This window comes from Staurois parvus, unplaced genomic scaffold (assembly GCF_062004578.1).
Source record: "Staurois parvus isolate SC_StPar_1 unplaced genomic scaffold, SC_StPar_1.0 ptg000048l, whole genome shotgun sequence".
Lineage (NCBI taxonomy): Eukaryota > Metazoa > Chordata > Amphibia > Anura > Ranidae > Staurois > Staurois parvus.
In genome coordinates this window covers 1,420,443-1,436,848 of record NW_028317844.1, presented here as the reverse complement: position 1 = coordinate 1,436,848, position 16,406 = coordinate 1,420,443, and the positions used below count along the sequence as shown (strand labels likewise).

Here is a 16,406-nt window from a genome sequence, read left to right as displayed (position 1 = left end):
TTGAAAATGCTTATTGACGAAGTCAAAAATTCAGGGCTGTCCTGTGTACATGCCTTGTGTTATCTCAAACTTCACCTTCCCAGTTCTGATCTTGGACTACAGAATAATTATGCTATGTTGTGTGGGCGAGAGGGGAGGGATTCAGTAGTTTAGCAAAGGCAACTGGGTAGGGCTGACACAATTTCTTGTTATTTCAGTTCAAAAAGTTCTGTATGTCAGTCCACAATAGTAAATTAAGAGCAAGTGCATTTCTAGCAGATCTGCGGGGATTTTTTTGTACTTATTTATTTCAGGTACTTACATAGCACCGTCAATTTATGCAGTGCTTTACACATATATTGTACATTCACATCAGTCCCTAACCCTCAAGGGGTGTACAATCTAAGGTCCCTAACTCACATTCATACATACACATACTAGGGACAATTTAGACAGGAACCAATTCACCTACCAGCATGTCTTTTGGAGTGTGGGAGGAAACCCACGCAGGCACAGCGAGAGCATGCAAACTCCAGGCAGGTGGTGCCGTGGCTGGGATTTGAACCAACAGCCCTTGTACTGCCAGGCGGAAGTGCTAACCATTTAGCTACTGTGCTGCCCGACACTTGAAGGGTCTTTAAAAGGAAAAAACAAAGGCAAACGTGCATGCATTGCAGAAATGTACTACTTATGTTTTTAATATATTTTGCCCCGATGTGTGCTTTAAACAGAATAAAAGGGTTTTATAAATATCTGTTCGATAAGTGCCCATATTTGTTGATCCTGCCAGAAAACCTGTGATGAATTCCTTTGCTGACAAACTAGTTTGCATTGCTCCAAGCTCTGTGTGGACTACAGAACACTTTTGCTCTAACATATGAAGAGCAGGAGAGGCAAAGGTGTTCCATAAGTTCAAACATGCTTCCTGTCCTAGGGTGACAACGCTGCTCCTCCACATACAAAGCCTAGAATAGGGAGCGTGTTACTAGCACAAATACCAGGTGAAAAGAAAAAGAAAAGAAAAAATAACCCACTACAACAGGCATCACATCTTAGGTCTGGAAAACTGCAATATATAAAATTGTGGGGGTAGTTTAGATGCACAATACATAAAGTAGCTAGGTTCTGGAAGGCAATATATACCTGTTTCTGGGTAGGCCACCCTTCTTATCAAGATTATGTGCTGTACAAATTCCACTATTTCTCTCACTCTGTTAGCCATTGTACAGATTTGCTTTCAATGGGAAATACTTTATGAACATGATTTTTAGTTATAGCATAATGGCAATGTCACCTGATGCTTTTTAATAGGTCTCAAAACAATACGCCTCTTATATAGTTTCCACTCACTTTGGATTCTTACTCATCTATGTAGAACATTAGAGTCCCTACACTCCCTTTATGTAACTGAAACATAACTGAAATCCACAACAGATATAAGAAATCATACTGGAAAAATTCTGAGTTACCCTTTCCTCCTCTTATTCAGACAAGGAAACAAGTGTTAAATGGGTGTGCACTGCTTTTGCTACTGAGTCAAATAACAGACTACACTGCAAGAAAAAAAACAGATGTGTCTCCATTCCCTCATTCTCATTAAAACGATCAAAAATTGAAGGGAAAAAAATGGGGAAGAGGTTGCAAATGGACTTTAGAGGCACAGAAATTCCAAAAACATATTAGTAAAATTATTTGTACTTTATTATGACAATAAGTCATGGAAAAACATCTTGCAGTTTAAAAGATCATAGTGATACTGTCCCCGCAGACAATGTCCCACAGCCCACCATATACAAGGAACACCTTAATGATGACATAATAACCACCAGATGAATCCTATGGGGGGGGAATGGGAGAGGTGGAGGACATTAAGCTGCAGGAAATTGGCCCGACATGTTTCGCGACAATGATTGCTTCTTTAGGGGCTTAGTAGTAATATCAATTATCATATCATATCAATATCAATATGCACCATGCAGCAGCAGAACCCTCCGTGTGCAAGGGGTAGGCCCCCTCTGTATATTCCACAAGACAAGAGGCCGCTCAAAAGGCCAGATACGGGGGCACAAAAATGGCTGACAGTCCAAAACCTCAATGGTATTTAATAGAAGTATTTGTATCACAAATCAAGTCTTTCCACAGGAAAAAGGTCCTGTCCTTCCACGAAGCAACAATTGCCAAGGAAAAGGGAGGGGAAGATACCCTCAAACATTCAAAAGCAGCTAAAAGAAGAGGACTCTCAGTCACGATAGTGTGACAAGATAGTACACCTGGGCCAGCTTGTCAAATACTTGGGGGTATCAAGAACATAGGCCCAGACTTACATTGGAAGGCAGGTAAAAAAATATTAATATTAGGCTCAGTTTTATCCGGCGAGGAGACGACCACAACCACAGAGGGCACGGAAAAAGGTTTGCGCCACAAGGCTCATAAATCTGATAACCTGCAGGGCTTCACCGCCCTGAAGGCCATTCTTTACTATCACTATGATCTTTTAAACTGCAAGATGTTTTTCCATGACTTATTGTCATAATAAAGTACAAATGATTTTACTAAAATGTGTTTGGAAGTTCTGTGCCTCTAAAGTCCATTTGCAACCTCTTCCCTGTTTTTTTCCCTTCAGTTGCTGACTATTAAAATTAGGACGCAGCACTAAAATTTTACCCAATTTTTTGGAAGTGATCTGGCACCTGGATACACTCCAATTTCTTCCTTTAGTCTATTCTAATTAAAACAACTGCACATCTATTATCAATCTTAAACTTCTTCACATACCCAGGGAGGTAGTTCCACTTCACATACCCAGGGAGGTAGTTCCATAACAAAAACTCCCACAGAAAAGCTGACATTTGTTTCATGTATGAACCCCTTAGCAGAGCTCAGTAGTAGTAAAGATTTGACTGCTGGTGCCATGGACATTTCTCTATACATCAACCCATCTCAGCAGGTTGATCTCTGATAAGGGCTGAGCTGTCAAACAACCTGTAGCTGTTCTGTGTATTGAACCTGCAGACTGCCAGACATCCTTCCTCAGTAAGTGAAAAGAGATTAAGCCTCGCTCACACAATGCGATTTGTCAAGTGATTTGACTGTTCAAAATTGTATGACAAGTCTCACCATATTTGTGCCTATGGAACCATTAAAATCGGTGCAACTCCAACTTGCAGATGCTGAAAAAAGGTCCTGCACTATTTTTTCCGATTGCATGTGCAACTTGCACAGATGTGTACAAGGTGCACATGAAATCGCACTGACCGGTGTCTTTCAGATGAAGCAGTGTGATTTCAAAGCTGCATTCTGTACTTGCCTGATTACATTTTTATAATTCTCTCAAGCTACCTGAACGCTATAAATTAATTTTATGCCTGTATTAAATTTAGACTATTCCTTCTACTCATTTAACTTACAGCTATAAAAGCTATATATTTTTTCCGAATATACAGTGCAACATCTCAAAGTACACAATATCTCATGTACACAATACCTCATGTAAGGCCTTTGCATCTTGAAGATTGTGAGAACTGACTTTGAAACCATAGGAGTTATTCAGGGAAGGGCCCTCAATCTGAGACGTTTCCTTCTTCACATGACCCAAAGCAGCAAACTGATTCTATGTACAACAAAAAACAGGAGAGATGTCACAGGAAACAATACATGACCACTGCTCACCCCTGTAAATGTTCATGCTGATTTTCCCAGGAGTTGATATACAGCAAAAGCTAAAACTTTGTGGGAAATATAAATGTTTCTATTATACCTTTAAAGAGACACAATTTGCTAAACATTTTAACAAAGCCAGCAGACCTTCACAAATTTCCTTCAGTCACCTTGGCCAATCTATCAATGTTTGTGGATTTAAAATAATGGGAGTTTGTATTCCTGCAGCCAGTCAGGCCCTCCACCTATTAGGTACCTATATCTTTGGAAAATAATTGCCTCTAAAGAAATCATGTCACTTCTGCCTCATACACTTGTTACTAATGAAGCAAAGTGCTGGGATTCATTGACTGTACCACTACTCTGCTACCCTGCCTTGACCCTAAGCAGAGTAACAAGGTGCTCTAGTACTAACCTGTAGAGGCCAAAAGTTACAATATGTACCCTCTAGCAGTGTGCTGAGAAAGTTGGCACCAAACTGTTTGTGCATCATGATAATGCACTGCCCTAGTTCTACCACCATAGCACTAGCAGAGTAGCCATAGTGTGTTTAACCAGTTGCCACCCAGCCTATGGCCAAATGGCGGCCGGGTGAACTCTTTGTCCCTTGTCCCTCCGGGAGGACGCCATATGGCATCCTTCCCGGAACGTGCATTGTGCATGCCTGCAGGGCTGCAGTGCGGCGTCATCTGTTACCAGCCGTGTACCTTGGACATGGCCAATGACAGATTTGTGTACCGACCCCATTGCCAGTACCATGTGACCTGCTGTGACCAATCACAGCAAGTCACATGACAGTTGTATACAATGAATGGCTTCCTTAAATGCCATCCATTGTATACAAGTGTGTCTAGCTGTGAATGGTCACAGCGATCACATGCACAGGCTGGGCCAATCACAGCCCACCTGTGTCATGTGATTAGCTGTGGCCAATTGAAGTGTTTAAAGATTATGTTTAAGTCCACTGATAACATTTGATAAAAATTGAGGTACAAACAATGGCCTATTTCCACTAAATAGTATGAAAACTGCAGTCAATGAATACCTTCATTTGAGTGGTTAGTAGTACTCTCCGCAGTTTATCAGGGTTTGTTCCTCTTCTCTGACTCATCTTCTGAGAACGTGCTTCTGAAATGAAAAAAATATTAAAGAGAGTGGCAGAGTACATTGTATATTATGTATTATGTAGTGTTCTTAAAAGTTATTTCCATACTATATGCCTATATACAAAGGCGGAGAGCTTGCTGAACACTTTTGATTGGTGCCAAGAACAGCAAGGCTGTACAGAGCCAAGACACTCCACAACAAAACTTAAGTTTGAGATCTGTTTTCCAGTTTGCATACACTGTTTCTGTGTAATTAAAGTAGTTTTGAACCTCAGACATGAAATATGAACAAAGCATATCCCTGTATAGTGTGTGCTTGTCTCAATCCAGAGCACTAAGTATCATTTCTGTCCGCTGCCCCGTTCTTCTGCTATCAGCAGTCACTTCTGATGAGTTTTCCTGACACCAAGAGAAAAATGGTGACAGGGGAGGGCACAGCCTGTGACCGATAGGCCCAGCTCTGTTCTTGTGTGAAAGGGGGGGGGGGGCTTCCTTCCAATCAGCAATCAGAGCTCTCCTCACTGATGTAACTTCAGATCCCTGCTCCCTGGTTTTCAGAGCTGACAGATCCTGTGTAAATTCTGCACTTTGAATTGATGTAGGGGACAGACGGCTGTAGATAATCAAGTAAAACTGATGTTTCATCTCTGTGTGTCACCTGAGGTCAGTCACTTCTCTGGGTATATGTAAGGGTTTACAACCACTTTAACGTTGACATTGATTCCTGATGATACCATCCTGGCTAAGCATAGCTCAATAAAGATTGTAATACAGCTACTAGATCTGCATCCAGTAATGTGCCCAAGGTCTTCGTGTAGTTTTCACCAAGTATTTTGAGCACAGTGTGACATTTCAGCATGCACTCAAGTGGCACTCTATCATAAGTCCTGTTACTCTTCCACCAGCTGCTATATAATAGATCATGCAGGGGGCTGATAGTGCAGTATAGGCACTTGACCAACACAGACCTTAATCGGACACTCCCAGAAGTGAAGAGGGCTATGACAAGCAAGGAGGGAGGGGATTATTCTAGGGAATTTCCTAGTCAAATTCAAAGGCACATTGCAAGTCAATAAGTACTTGATTTTTATGTGCTGCTACCTGCAGTTAGAAAAAAAAACAAAAACCACAAAGTTTTACCATTCAATAAAACCAATTCATGAAGTATAAATATAAATGCTGCAACTACCTCTATATGATGAGAGATCTTCATTATGAAGCTATGGCTTTCATTCAAAGTGGCCCTTCACTTACTTTTTTTTTTCTCCCTGGGAGAGGGTTCATTTTTCCTAACATATACCCACTGCCACTTCAGCAATTCTCAACTAGGTGACAATTGCATCAGCTTGAACCCCCCACCCCATCATCAACCTCCAGGGGCACATTATATGTCTCAGGAGGGTGTGGGACCAGTCTGACCGTGCCACGCAATCTCAGTGAGGAGCTGGCTGAGAAATAGCAGAAAGTCACAGCCAGCTACCACATCTAAGATGGCAGTGCTGAGAATCCAAAGAAAGGTGCAGGATCGACACAGGTGAACACAGCACTGGACTCCTGGACTGGTAAGTGTGTTTCTTAAAAGACAGTAGCTACAGTATTTGCTGATTATTTTTAATTTTTAAAAAAACATAGAATAGCACCCAACAAACACTTGGTGCGAAGTGCCTTATATACAAATAATTCAAGGCAAGCATTTCACATACCTACTGCTTCTCTATATTGCAGAGAAAGCAGTCTTCCACAGCTTAGTCAATAGTCACACAGGGAATATGTTCAATAAACAAATCTATAGCTACATACCGATGGTCACAGGAGTAAGTGGTATCACATCAGGAGATGCAATCCTTCTTTCTGTTACTGGTGTACTGTGAAGACATGCATGTTTAGATTTGTGCTTCTTTTGTTTAAAGGGAGGAGGAGATGGGGTTGATAATGCTTGGATTTCACTTTTTACAGTTTTCAGACTCTTTTTACTGTCTTCTCGCCCACATTCTTCAGTTGGGGAGGATGGATTATAATTATCTGCACAGTTGTCATCAGTTCTAGGAGACTGCTTATGATCAAAATTCTGCCAAGGTGTCATTGTTGAGGAATTAGGTGAAATACATCCATCATTTTCATTAGTCCTTTCGGTGGATTCAATTTCATCTTCAACAGTCACATCAATTCCCCCTTCTACGTCCTCCCCATCAGAACCATGAAGAGAAGGCGGCGGGCTAGCTATATGAATCTTTAAATTTTCTTCATTAACAGGTTGATCTTCCAAACTAGCAGGCTGTGCCAATAAAATATTAATTTCCTTTGGAGGCAAGCTGTTACAACCACTAGGTACTACAGTTATCGTCGTATTCTTATTGTCATTTGTAACTTGAGTTAATGGAGCAGTGTCTGATGTCTTAGAAGACTCATAAAGCTCTTTGGCCTGAAGCCACAGCTGGACTTTCTGAGGAGGAGGAGCACTCTTGCAAGGCATGACCACCAACTTTTTATCATCACCAGGATTTATCTCGTTAGTCGCTTGCTCAGTGACTTGTCTATTCATTTGACCAGGAGATATTGGCTTAGGGTTTTGTGTCATTGCAGAGAAAGCAGTCTTCCACAGCTTCAGACCTTCCATTGAAAAGTCTCCTTCAAACTCAGAAAGATTGTGTGCTAGTTTTGTCTCGACAGTTAACGTTTTTCCTCCCACCTCTCTATGCAAAAAAAGCAAGCAAAATGATGTTTGTTATAAATACTGTGAAATAAAGTTCTAAAAACATGTAAGTGTTTTGTACAAAAGACTCCAAAACTTGTGTACTGTAATATGGCCTTCACATAAAGCTCAGCTTATAAAACTATACTGTTGCAATATGGTCTCAACATGATAAACTACAATTTTATACAACTGCTGTGAAATGACCAGTTGTTCTTCTTTGTAGTGTTTGGTACGTATCGATGACAGGCCTACTCTTACCCAAAGTGTAGTCCATTTTTGAGTCGATATGTATTTCTGATTACAAGGAGCAATATCCAAATGATGTAGCCTGCACACCAATAGTGGTGCTTGCACAGATTAGAATAGTAATGACTAGAAGCAACTTTAGTCTTGTATATTACAGCACTTTGCACATTTTTAGGTAAACTCGTATATTGTCAAGAAAATGATAGAAACACAACATTCTAATTGCTATTCATTTGCAGGGGCAGACTGACCATTCGGGCACTGCCTGAGTGCCCGGGGCTAGTAGGGGTCACCATGAGAGGCTCCTGGTACCACCTGTTGGGGGGAATTTACGAGGGAGAGGAGGAGAAACGGCTTCCAGCTGCATCTTGGAAAGCCATACAGGGTTATCGGTACCCGTAATTGCCCCCCACTCTAGTTGGACCGATCATCCCTGACTGTCCATGGGATTTCCCCTACTGCCCGCCTCTAATGTGTGCTCCCCCGCAGGACTGCAGGCTTCCTTCCTCTCCTGCCAGCTGCTGGCGGATGTGTCAGGATGGAGAGCGGAGGAAGGGGCAGATCACTGACTCTGTTCATTTATAACTATAGCATAGCAAACAGTGTTAACCATGCTTCAGTTTGCGAATGAACAAGAGCTGTCTCCTGTTCATTCATCTTCAGTGCAACTGAGGATTCAGGGAAAGACTGGGAAATGTTTCCTCAGTCCTTTTATCTGTCTCAAAAGTGAGACTTCAGGCGACTGTTTAGACCCATGATATTTCACCAAAGCCCCCAAGCAGGGCTGTTAAAAAATTGTAATAAAAAAAGTAACTTGTAAAAAATGATAAAAAAATACAGTAGTAAAAAAGAATAAAAATTAAAATAATAATAATAACAAAAAAACACTGACACCGTCCACTGCTCCCATAAAAAGAATTGTAAAAAAATATAATTAAATGGTAAAAATAAAAAAACAAACAACACCATCCACTGCCCATACACCCCCCCAAAGTATTGTAAAAAAATAAATATATAGGAAAAAAAAATTACCTTGTAGAAAAGAATTTAAAACACTACCGACACTATGCACTGACACCCCCCCCCTCAAAGTATTGTGAAAAAAAATAAAAATTTTAAAGAAAATAAATGATAAAAATTAAAAAAAAAAAAAAAAAAAAAAAAAAAAAAAACTACTTACTCTTTGCTGCTCTGCCACCTCCCAAAAAAGAGCATGGTGGAAAAAAAAAAGGGGTAAAAAATTTCAACAATAAAAAATAAAAACAAATTAAGGGTTAGTTCACACAGGTTTTCCTTGTACATACAGTGTGAATGAGTGGCTTGTGCCCCGTTACTCTATGGCAGTGTTTCTGAACTCCAGTCCTCATGGACCCCCAACAGGTCATGTTTTCAGGATTTCCATTATTTTGCACAGGTGATTTGATCAGTTTCACTGCCTTAGTAATTACCACAGCTGTTTCATCTGAGGGAAATCCTGAAAACATGACCTGTTGGGGGTCCATGAGGACTGGAGTTGAGAAACACTGCTCTATGGGGACACAGTAGTTGTACGAACAGCTGCAAGTCCTAATTTTACGGTATGGGTAATTGGCCCGTAAATCTGTGTTTGGGGACCAAACATGTGCATCCACATGCCTGAAATAAGAACATATCATAGCTGCACCTTTAATATACGTTTACTTTTCTTTATTTTCTTAACTTATTAAACATTTACTTTGAACATAGGTGTAGAGAAATTCTGTGCTGAATGTAAGTAATGCGGGCAGCGCAATATGTAGGTGGGGCTTTGAGTGGGTGTGGCCAGGGACACGGGGGGGGGGCCTCATGAGTTGTCAGTCCGCCCCTGCTCATTTACGTGTATTGCTAGTAATAAAAATTATGCCCCAAATATTAGCAGCAGTGCTGTGCCTAAGTTAGTTAGATATAAAGTCTAACGGTTGATACAGAATCCAAAAAAAAAAAAAAGTTAAAAAAAAAAAAGACCCCTCATCATTGGTATCACCAAAGTGGCATAATAAAGAATCCGCATAGAACACAAATTGCAACCTATGGAAAGCCAGCTGACAAAAGTCTATCCTTGTATACACATTAATGCCCCCCAATATTGGCTCATCATTGAGACAGGACCATTTTCTCAGTTGAAATATGATGCAACCATGCAGCAATTTACTTGTAATTTAATATCTTTAGCTACACACTTACCTTGGCTTCTCTGGTGCATCAGAAGGATTGCTGAAAAATGGTTCTTGGTATACTGTTTCCATGAGATCATGGTCCAGAAGAGTTGCCATTATTTCTTCACGGCTAGGTGGTGACATTAAAGGTTTTAAAATATGAACTGGCCGAGGCGTGGCGCTTCCATTTTTGGACTGAGAGGGTGAGCAAATAGATCTCGGTGAACTATAAGGAGTTGCAATTAGTCCATCACTGTGTCTTGAAATAAACAATTCTAAGTCTCCATCAATAAAATCATTTTCAGGAGAGGAAGCAAGTCCAATAAAGGAAGAATTAGAGTTAGGGTGACTGCAGGTATCAGACGCTGACTCTTTATTTTGAGTATGCATTTCTGAATGAACCCATTCAGACCGAGGTGCAATGAATGAGGCCTCTTTCAGGAGTCCTGGTTTACTTTTTTTAGGTTTCTTACTATCGGACGTTTCTGACTGCTGGGTAAATGCTGTTGAAGATGCACTGTGAAATTTCTGGGTAAGAAATCCATTCTTCCAATGGCTAAAGGGGGTACTCATTTTTATATCTACAGAAGATTTTTCAAACATATCTGGACTAAGAGAGCTAGGTCTGATTAACACTTTCCGGTCCAACGATCTAACATTTTTCTCAGTTTCTTGGTTTTCCTGTTTAACACAGTCTTGATCTATAGCTTGGCAGGGTACAGGGTCACTCAGAAACTTTTGCGGCAAATGCTGGTCTGCTGAAATAAACTGACTGCCTGTATATGAACTGCAAAGCCCTACAGAATTGATATCAAAGTAGGCATGCTCAGGAGATAAACTGTCCTCAAGAGAGTAGCAGCTTTCAAAATCCGTCTCAGAAAAGATTCCTGGGCTGCCATCAGAAATTGAGCTTTTCAATTGCTGGTCACTCTGATATTTAACCAAGTCCATTTTCAAATTCTTCGCTGCTTTCGGTTTTGTGCTTCGTGGGGTCCTTGGCTTTTTGTTAGGTGTTGCAGATTTCATATTTGCGCACTTTGGTTCTGTTTGATTAGACTGAATGCTTTTAGGTTTAATATGGGATCCTTCTGTGGTTACTTTCTGTTGCTTTTTGTGGAGTAATTCCTTTAAAACAGCAATGCCAGACTGTACATCCAAAATTCCTTGAGAAGAACCCGCCTTGGTAGAATTCTGTAGTGTTTTAGTTCCAGAGAAAATATTCGGTAAAAAATTCTGGCTCAGCTTCTGAGAAGTAAATTCTGTTCCATCAAACAATTCTCCTTTCTCTTTCCAAGAAGGAATTTTTATGGGACTTTTTAATGATGTCACTAAAGAACTTTTTGAAAATTGACTTTCTGAGGAACTTGAATCACTATGTTTAGTTGAGTCTTGTAAACCTGTTAGCTGTTGCTGGCTATTCATTGTGCAAGGTAAAAGCTTTGACTGCAACTTCTCAAAAGGCATCGTGTCTGGAACATTTTGGGTGTCCCGCAATTTCCCCACAGATGCTAAAAGCCTTTTCTGCACTTCTGTGGGATCTTCTTGAACGAAAGGAGAACAATTCAGAATAAATTGTGGACTCTGTATTACCTGAGATGTGCGACTAAACGATTTTGGAATTGCATTTTGAGCTGCATTTGACTCCTTTACTTGAAATACATTAGAAAACTGTGAACCCATTGTACTTATCTTGAATGGCTCTGTGTTTGCATTTGGCGGCAGAGGCACAGGTATAGACTTGGACTCCTTTTGAACAGCAGAATTCTGAGAAAGAGCAGACATAGATGGGCAACTGAGCAAGGGTTTGTTGTCAGGTGAGTCTTCCTGTGTGATGCAGGATGACAACTGTGTTGAATGAACATGTCCGGTAGAAAATCCAGACAGTGAAATATCTGAAGGCTGGGAGGAATAGTTTGATTTGTCATCTTCATCTGTAGGAGTTGCTGGTTGCTCTTGTATTGGAGGCACTAAATCCATTGTTTCACAACTTCCTTTTTTGTCCCAGTCTTTAATTTTTGTGTGTTTTCTTGGAGCTTTTTCACTTTTTTTTTGCCTAGGTTTCCCCATTGGTCTTTTTCCATCTTTGCCCAACTCATTCTGGTTGATTTTGTTACCTTGTTTGGCTGCTTGAGGGCTTATTGCTAGTTTTTTTCTAGACTTGGTAGTTTGGGTTTTACGTGGTCTTTTTTTAGAAGAAGCATTTTCTTTCTTACCACTACTTAAGGGATACGTTTTAAAGAGAGGAGTCTCTTCAACCTGATTTGCTATAATTTCTTCAGCTCTTGGATCTGAAGGTGACCAACAACGTGGAGGAGACATATTTATTGGGCTAGGACTTCGTTCTGTAAGAAAGCCAAGTTTTGACATGACATCCTTGTATTCTGTATCACAATCCTTTGCTTCATCGATATAGGATGGCATTGGGGGCATAAGGAAAGTATGACACCTTTTTCTCCTCAGAGGTAGGGATTGCTTAAGAACTTTTCTCTCACTCTTTGGAACTTTCCCAGTCTTCTTTTTGCCAGATTTTGGCTTAGTTTTCCTTTTACTGTTTTTCTTTGGTGTGACTGGATATAATGGGTATTTGGTTGCAGGAGAGTCTGGCACTTTTGGCCAGAAATCTTTTAAAGGTGCCATTGTACCATAGAATTTTATTTTCTCATCTGTTAGTGTTACTTGCTGTTCACTGGGATCTATTTTTTGTAATTTAACTTTCATATTTTTCCTGCCTTTGAACCGGTTGATAATGATATATTTTATAATAACTGGTGGTAATTTAGAAACCTTTCTGCGTTTGCGTGATTTTTGAGACGTTACCACATATTCATTGGCTTCGGTGGGTTGAGGTAGATTAGCTTTTGAGCCATTTGCTGCCAAGTTTGAATCACCATCTTCACTTTCAAAATTGACTTTCCGTTTTGTTCTTAAAGTGTATTTATTACCATAAAGTGCTAAAGATGGGTCTGAATCTGCATTCTCCTCCTCAAATGGACATTCATAGCTACTCACTTCACATGCGTTTCCTTGAAGTGCACCACCATCCATTATGACAGCCATGTCACATGATGGTACCCTGTCAACATCAGGGGGACTTTTGCTACAAGCATTACCTGGGGCATAACTGCTGTCTTTAACCAAATCTATGTTACTTGCATTTGTAGTGCTCTGAGAATCTAAGCAGTCCACTTTTTCATTTTTAACCGTATGTTGTTCTAGACTGATATCGATTTGTCTGTCATGTCCTATACATTCTTGGTGGTCCCCTTCCCTCTTTATATCTGCTGATTCTTTACTTACTGTAGCCTTTAATTTCTTAGCAAGCTTTAGCCGTGAATGCTTTTTAGGCTGTTTAAGCACGCAAGCCATTGGTGTAGCTTTCTGCGGTCGGTTCAAACAGTTAGACAGGACAACGCTGGGAAAAAACTTGTAATGGGTCACCGGCTGGTTAATACTGGTAACTTCTGCTTTGTGTTCTTGAAATTCTTCATATCGTATCTTCATTTTATTAAGGCTTCCTTCATTAAAATCATTATCCACAGGGTGAACAGTGATTCTACTACCATCAACACAAGGATTCCGGTCACCACAATTTTCATTTAAGGCTGCATGAATTATGTTGTTTGGGGCAATGTTACATTTGTCACTTGTGTCTGCAGTCCTTTTAGCTTTGCTGTTGCTTAACTCTGTAAAACTTCGTGGGGTTCTATCTAATGTTCCATCAGTGCTGTGCCGGTTCGTGTGCAAGAAAGAAGCATCTTTATCTTTTCTAATGCTGGTGAATTTCCTGCACTGCAGATGTCTATTCATCGAGGAGATGCCATCCTCATAGACATTCTTCTCACTGGCTGCAATAGAGACAATTTCATTGATGTCTCCCTCTTTATGAAAAATTTCTGAATGAGCTGTATTGTTAAAAGGTGCTGGATATTTCAGACCGTAAGTGCTATCATTTGTTAATGAATGGACAGAAAGTTCAGCTCCCTTTTCCACAGGTGACTGGGTAAGCTCTTCTATTAAACCCTCTTTTTTCAGTACATGATTAGATGAAAGGGCACTTGTTTGCTGACACTGGAATGCAGTTTTGGCAGAAGACTGTGGTTCCAATGAAGCAGCATCTTTGTGAAAGATGGAGGGTTTAATTGACAACTTGCTCTTTGCAATGACAGAAGTGTGGGTTAGAGTGCTTTCATTATTCAACGCGTTGTCTAAATTGAAATGAAAACAGAATTGTTAGACAGATAAAACCACTATATACAGGTTAAACTGCAAATCAATATTTTCTACACAACATCAACACTAAAGTTTATCCTGATAGTCAGAAATTTAGAGAAAAATTAGGAATTTTGACACACCTGTAAATTCCATATCTTGGAATACAGTACATGGGAATCGATTCATAAATCACGTTATATTTTATATAATTGGACACCGACTGCGTCCACCCCCAGTGTATCTATATACCTTGCGCACTCTGTGAAACCCCTTTTTTTTTTAGCAAACAATAAGGAGATCACAAAGGAGGAGGGACCGGTCTCTTGTACTGTACCACAAGATATGGAATTTACATGCATGTCAAAATTCCTAATATCTTTATCGTACAGTACAGGGAAACAGGAATCAATACATAGACTATGGGACATCCCCAGGTAATAAGCTGAGGGGTTGGCAACAAACCAGCACAAATGGCAGCAACACAGCCATATATAAGCACAAGAAGGATCAATGGATCCAAACAGTTAACAGCTGAAGCACTTTGCATGCAAAGCAAGCAGCAGTGGAGAGTCAAGCAGCCACCAGGCAGATAAAAGGGTTTGGAAGGTAACCTGAACAAAAGATCACTTTATGACTCTGCACAAGTGAAAATGACTGATGCTAGATGCTGTATAGACCCAAGAACACCATAGGCTCATGCAGGGAAGAGAAGACTCAATCCCAGAGGGCATAAGCCCTACAAAATGGGGCAAGAAGTAATAGGAATCTAAGGAAGGACCACCCTGCAAAGAAGTGAAGGGAAGAGGGGTCAGGCCCCCAGGGAACATGCTGCAAATAGCTGTAGATGCAATGCTTGACCCCTTCCTCAACTGAAAATTACATGTTGTGCAGGCCAACAGGACATGGGAGGGAAGAACTGAAATTTCCTTAAAGGTAACAAGGGCACCAGGGAATAAAAAAAGAAAGGCAGGGCTCTGCTTGTCACGAAGCCCTGTACAAACTCCAGAGGGACGTGTAAGGTCGTAGCAGGCAATAAAAGAGAACCACCTCAAGCAGGAAATGCACAGGAAGTGCAAGGGCTAAGGAAATAGAAAGAATAAAACAAGGACCAACAGGGTACAGAATCCTATGCTGTGAGCAGTGCCGGACAGACGTATGTTACATAGTTAGTCTGGCTGAAAAAAGACAAAAGTCCATCCAGTATGTGCAGTATGAGGAACCAGAACAAAGTTCAGAATGAGGTTTCCTATAAGCAAACTAGAAAAAACAGTTTTACAAAAACACTGCAGCACAGGGGAAAAGAAATCTAAATGCCCAAGGAAAAAACAAAAAAGACAAAAAGAGGCATCTAACTCAGATGTTGGAATATGCCTAACTGGAATTAGGGATATTAGGCAAATGCTGTGCAAGTCTGCAGAGCATTTGTAATCTATAAATGAGTGTTGAGAAAAGCAGGCAAGTGTAGAAGCCTCTATCGGCTGCATGTGGAGAGGAAAACAAAACACCTAAAGGAAGCCCTGGGAAAAGGGGCATTGTTACCCTTCCCAATACTGAGACAGTGAAAGAAGTGCAAAGGTACCAAAGTTAAGGCTGAAAGGCCAAGGAGGAATGTGTTAGAGTAGGAAGGAGGCGCCTGGGCTCTAAGTTGTGGAACTAACCTCACCAAGTAGAGGGGAGGAAGATCAAGTGACTTCAGTGTAAAAAGCCACACTCAGGCTATTTCAAGGGGACAACCAGCACAACTTGTGACTTAGTCTCATTAGGGGCAGCTAATGAGTATTCCTGAGCATACGACTAGATATAAACAAGGATGTCATGCTGAAGGAGGATGTCAAGAATAGGCCTGGATAGTCTGACAATAAAAGGTGAGGAGAAAAAGTCTGTAAGGCTCTGTGTCTTAGTTGCCAGGGAGTATTGTGAGCAACAGCAATCAGGCAAATTATGAATAATTCAGGCTATGTACTGGTTGTAGCAAGTCTTTAAGGCAGCCTGGGAAGTGAAGTGAAATAGGGCCCAATAAACTAGCACCAAAACATGCTAAACAGAAAAAATCATTACTGTTTGTAATGTAAAAATTACATGTACCCATGAATAGAAGGGGAGTATAACCAGGTATGCTGTGTTTGCTATAAGTGGAGAAAATCTCTTACATGAGCCTTACTATGAAAGACAAATGCAAGCTTCTTGCTATGGGGCATACCTGCGGGGTCACTCCCGAGCCGTGCTGCCCGTGTTCATGGCCCTGTCAAACCCACCCCTCCTTCTCACACAAGTTCCTGTTGAAAGAGAGGGTAGAGAAGACTGCAGCCGGGCGGGGGGGGGGGGGGGGGGGGGTTA

General features: G+C 40.8%; 1 protein-coding gene across 3 annotated transcripts in view; it reads right to left on the bottom strand.

The window, feature by feature from the left end:
• Positions 1-16,406, bottom strand: part of REV3L (REV3 like, DNA directed polymerase zeta catalytic subunit) — a 262,767-nt gene that overhangs the window by 58,611 nt on the left and 187,750 nt on the right. For 2 of the 3 annotated variants that reach the window (XM_089664511.1, XM_089664519.1), the window contains 4 exons: positions 9,886-14,062; positions 6,543-7,435; positions 4,682-4,764; positions 3,464-3,589 (listed from right to left, as the gene is read on the bottom strand). In XM_089664511.1, the coding sequence (XP_089520637.1) occupies positions 3,464-3,589; positions 4,682-4,764; positions 6,543-7,435; positions 9,886-14,062 (5,279 nt within the window). The remainder of the gene's footprint in view (positions 1-3,463; positions 3,590-4,681; positions 4,765-6,542; positions 7,436-9,885; positions 14,063-16,406) is intronic. The other variant, XM_089664520.1, reaches the window with a different exon arrangement.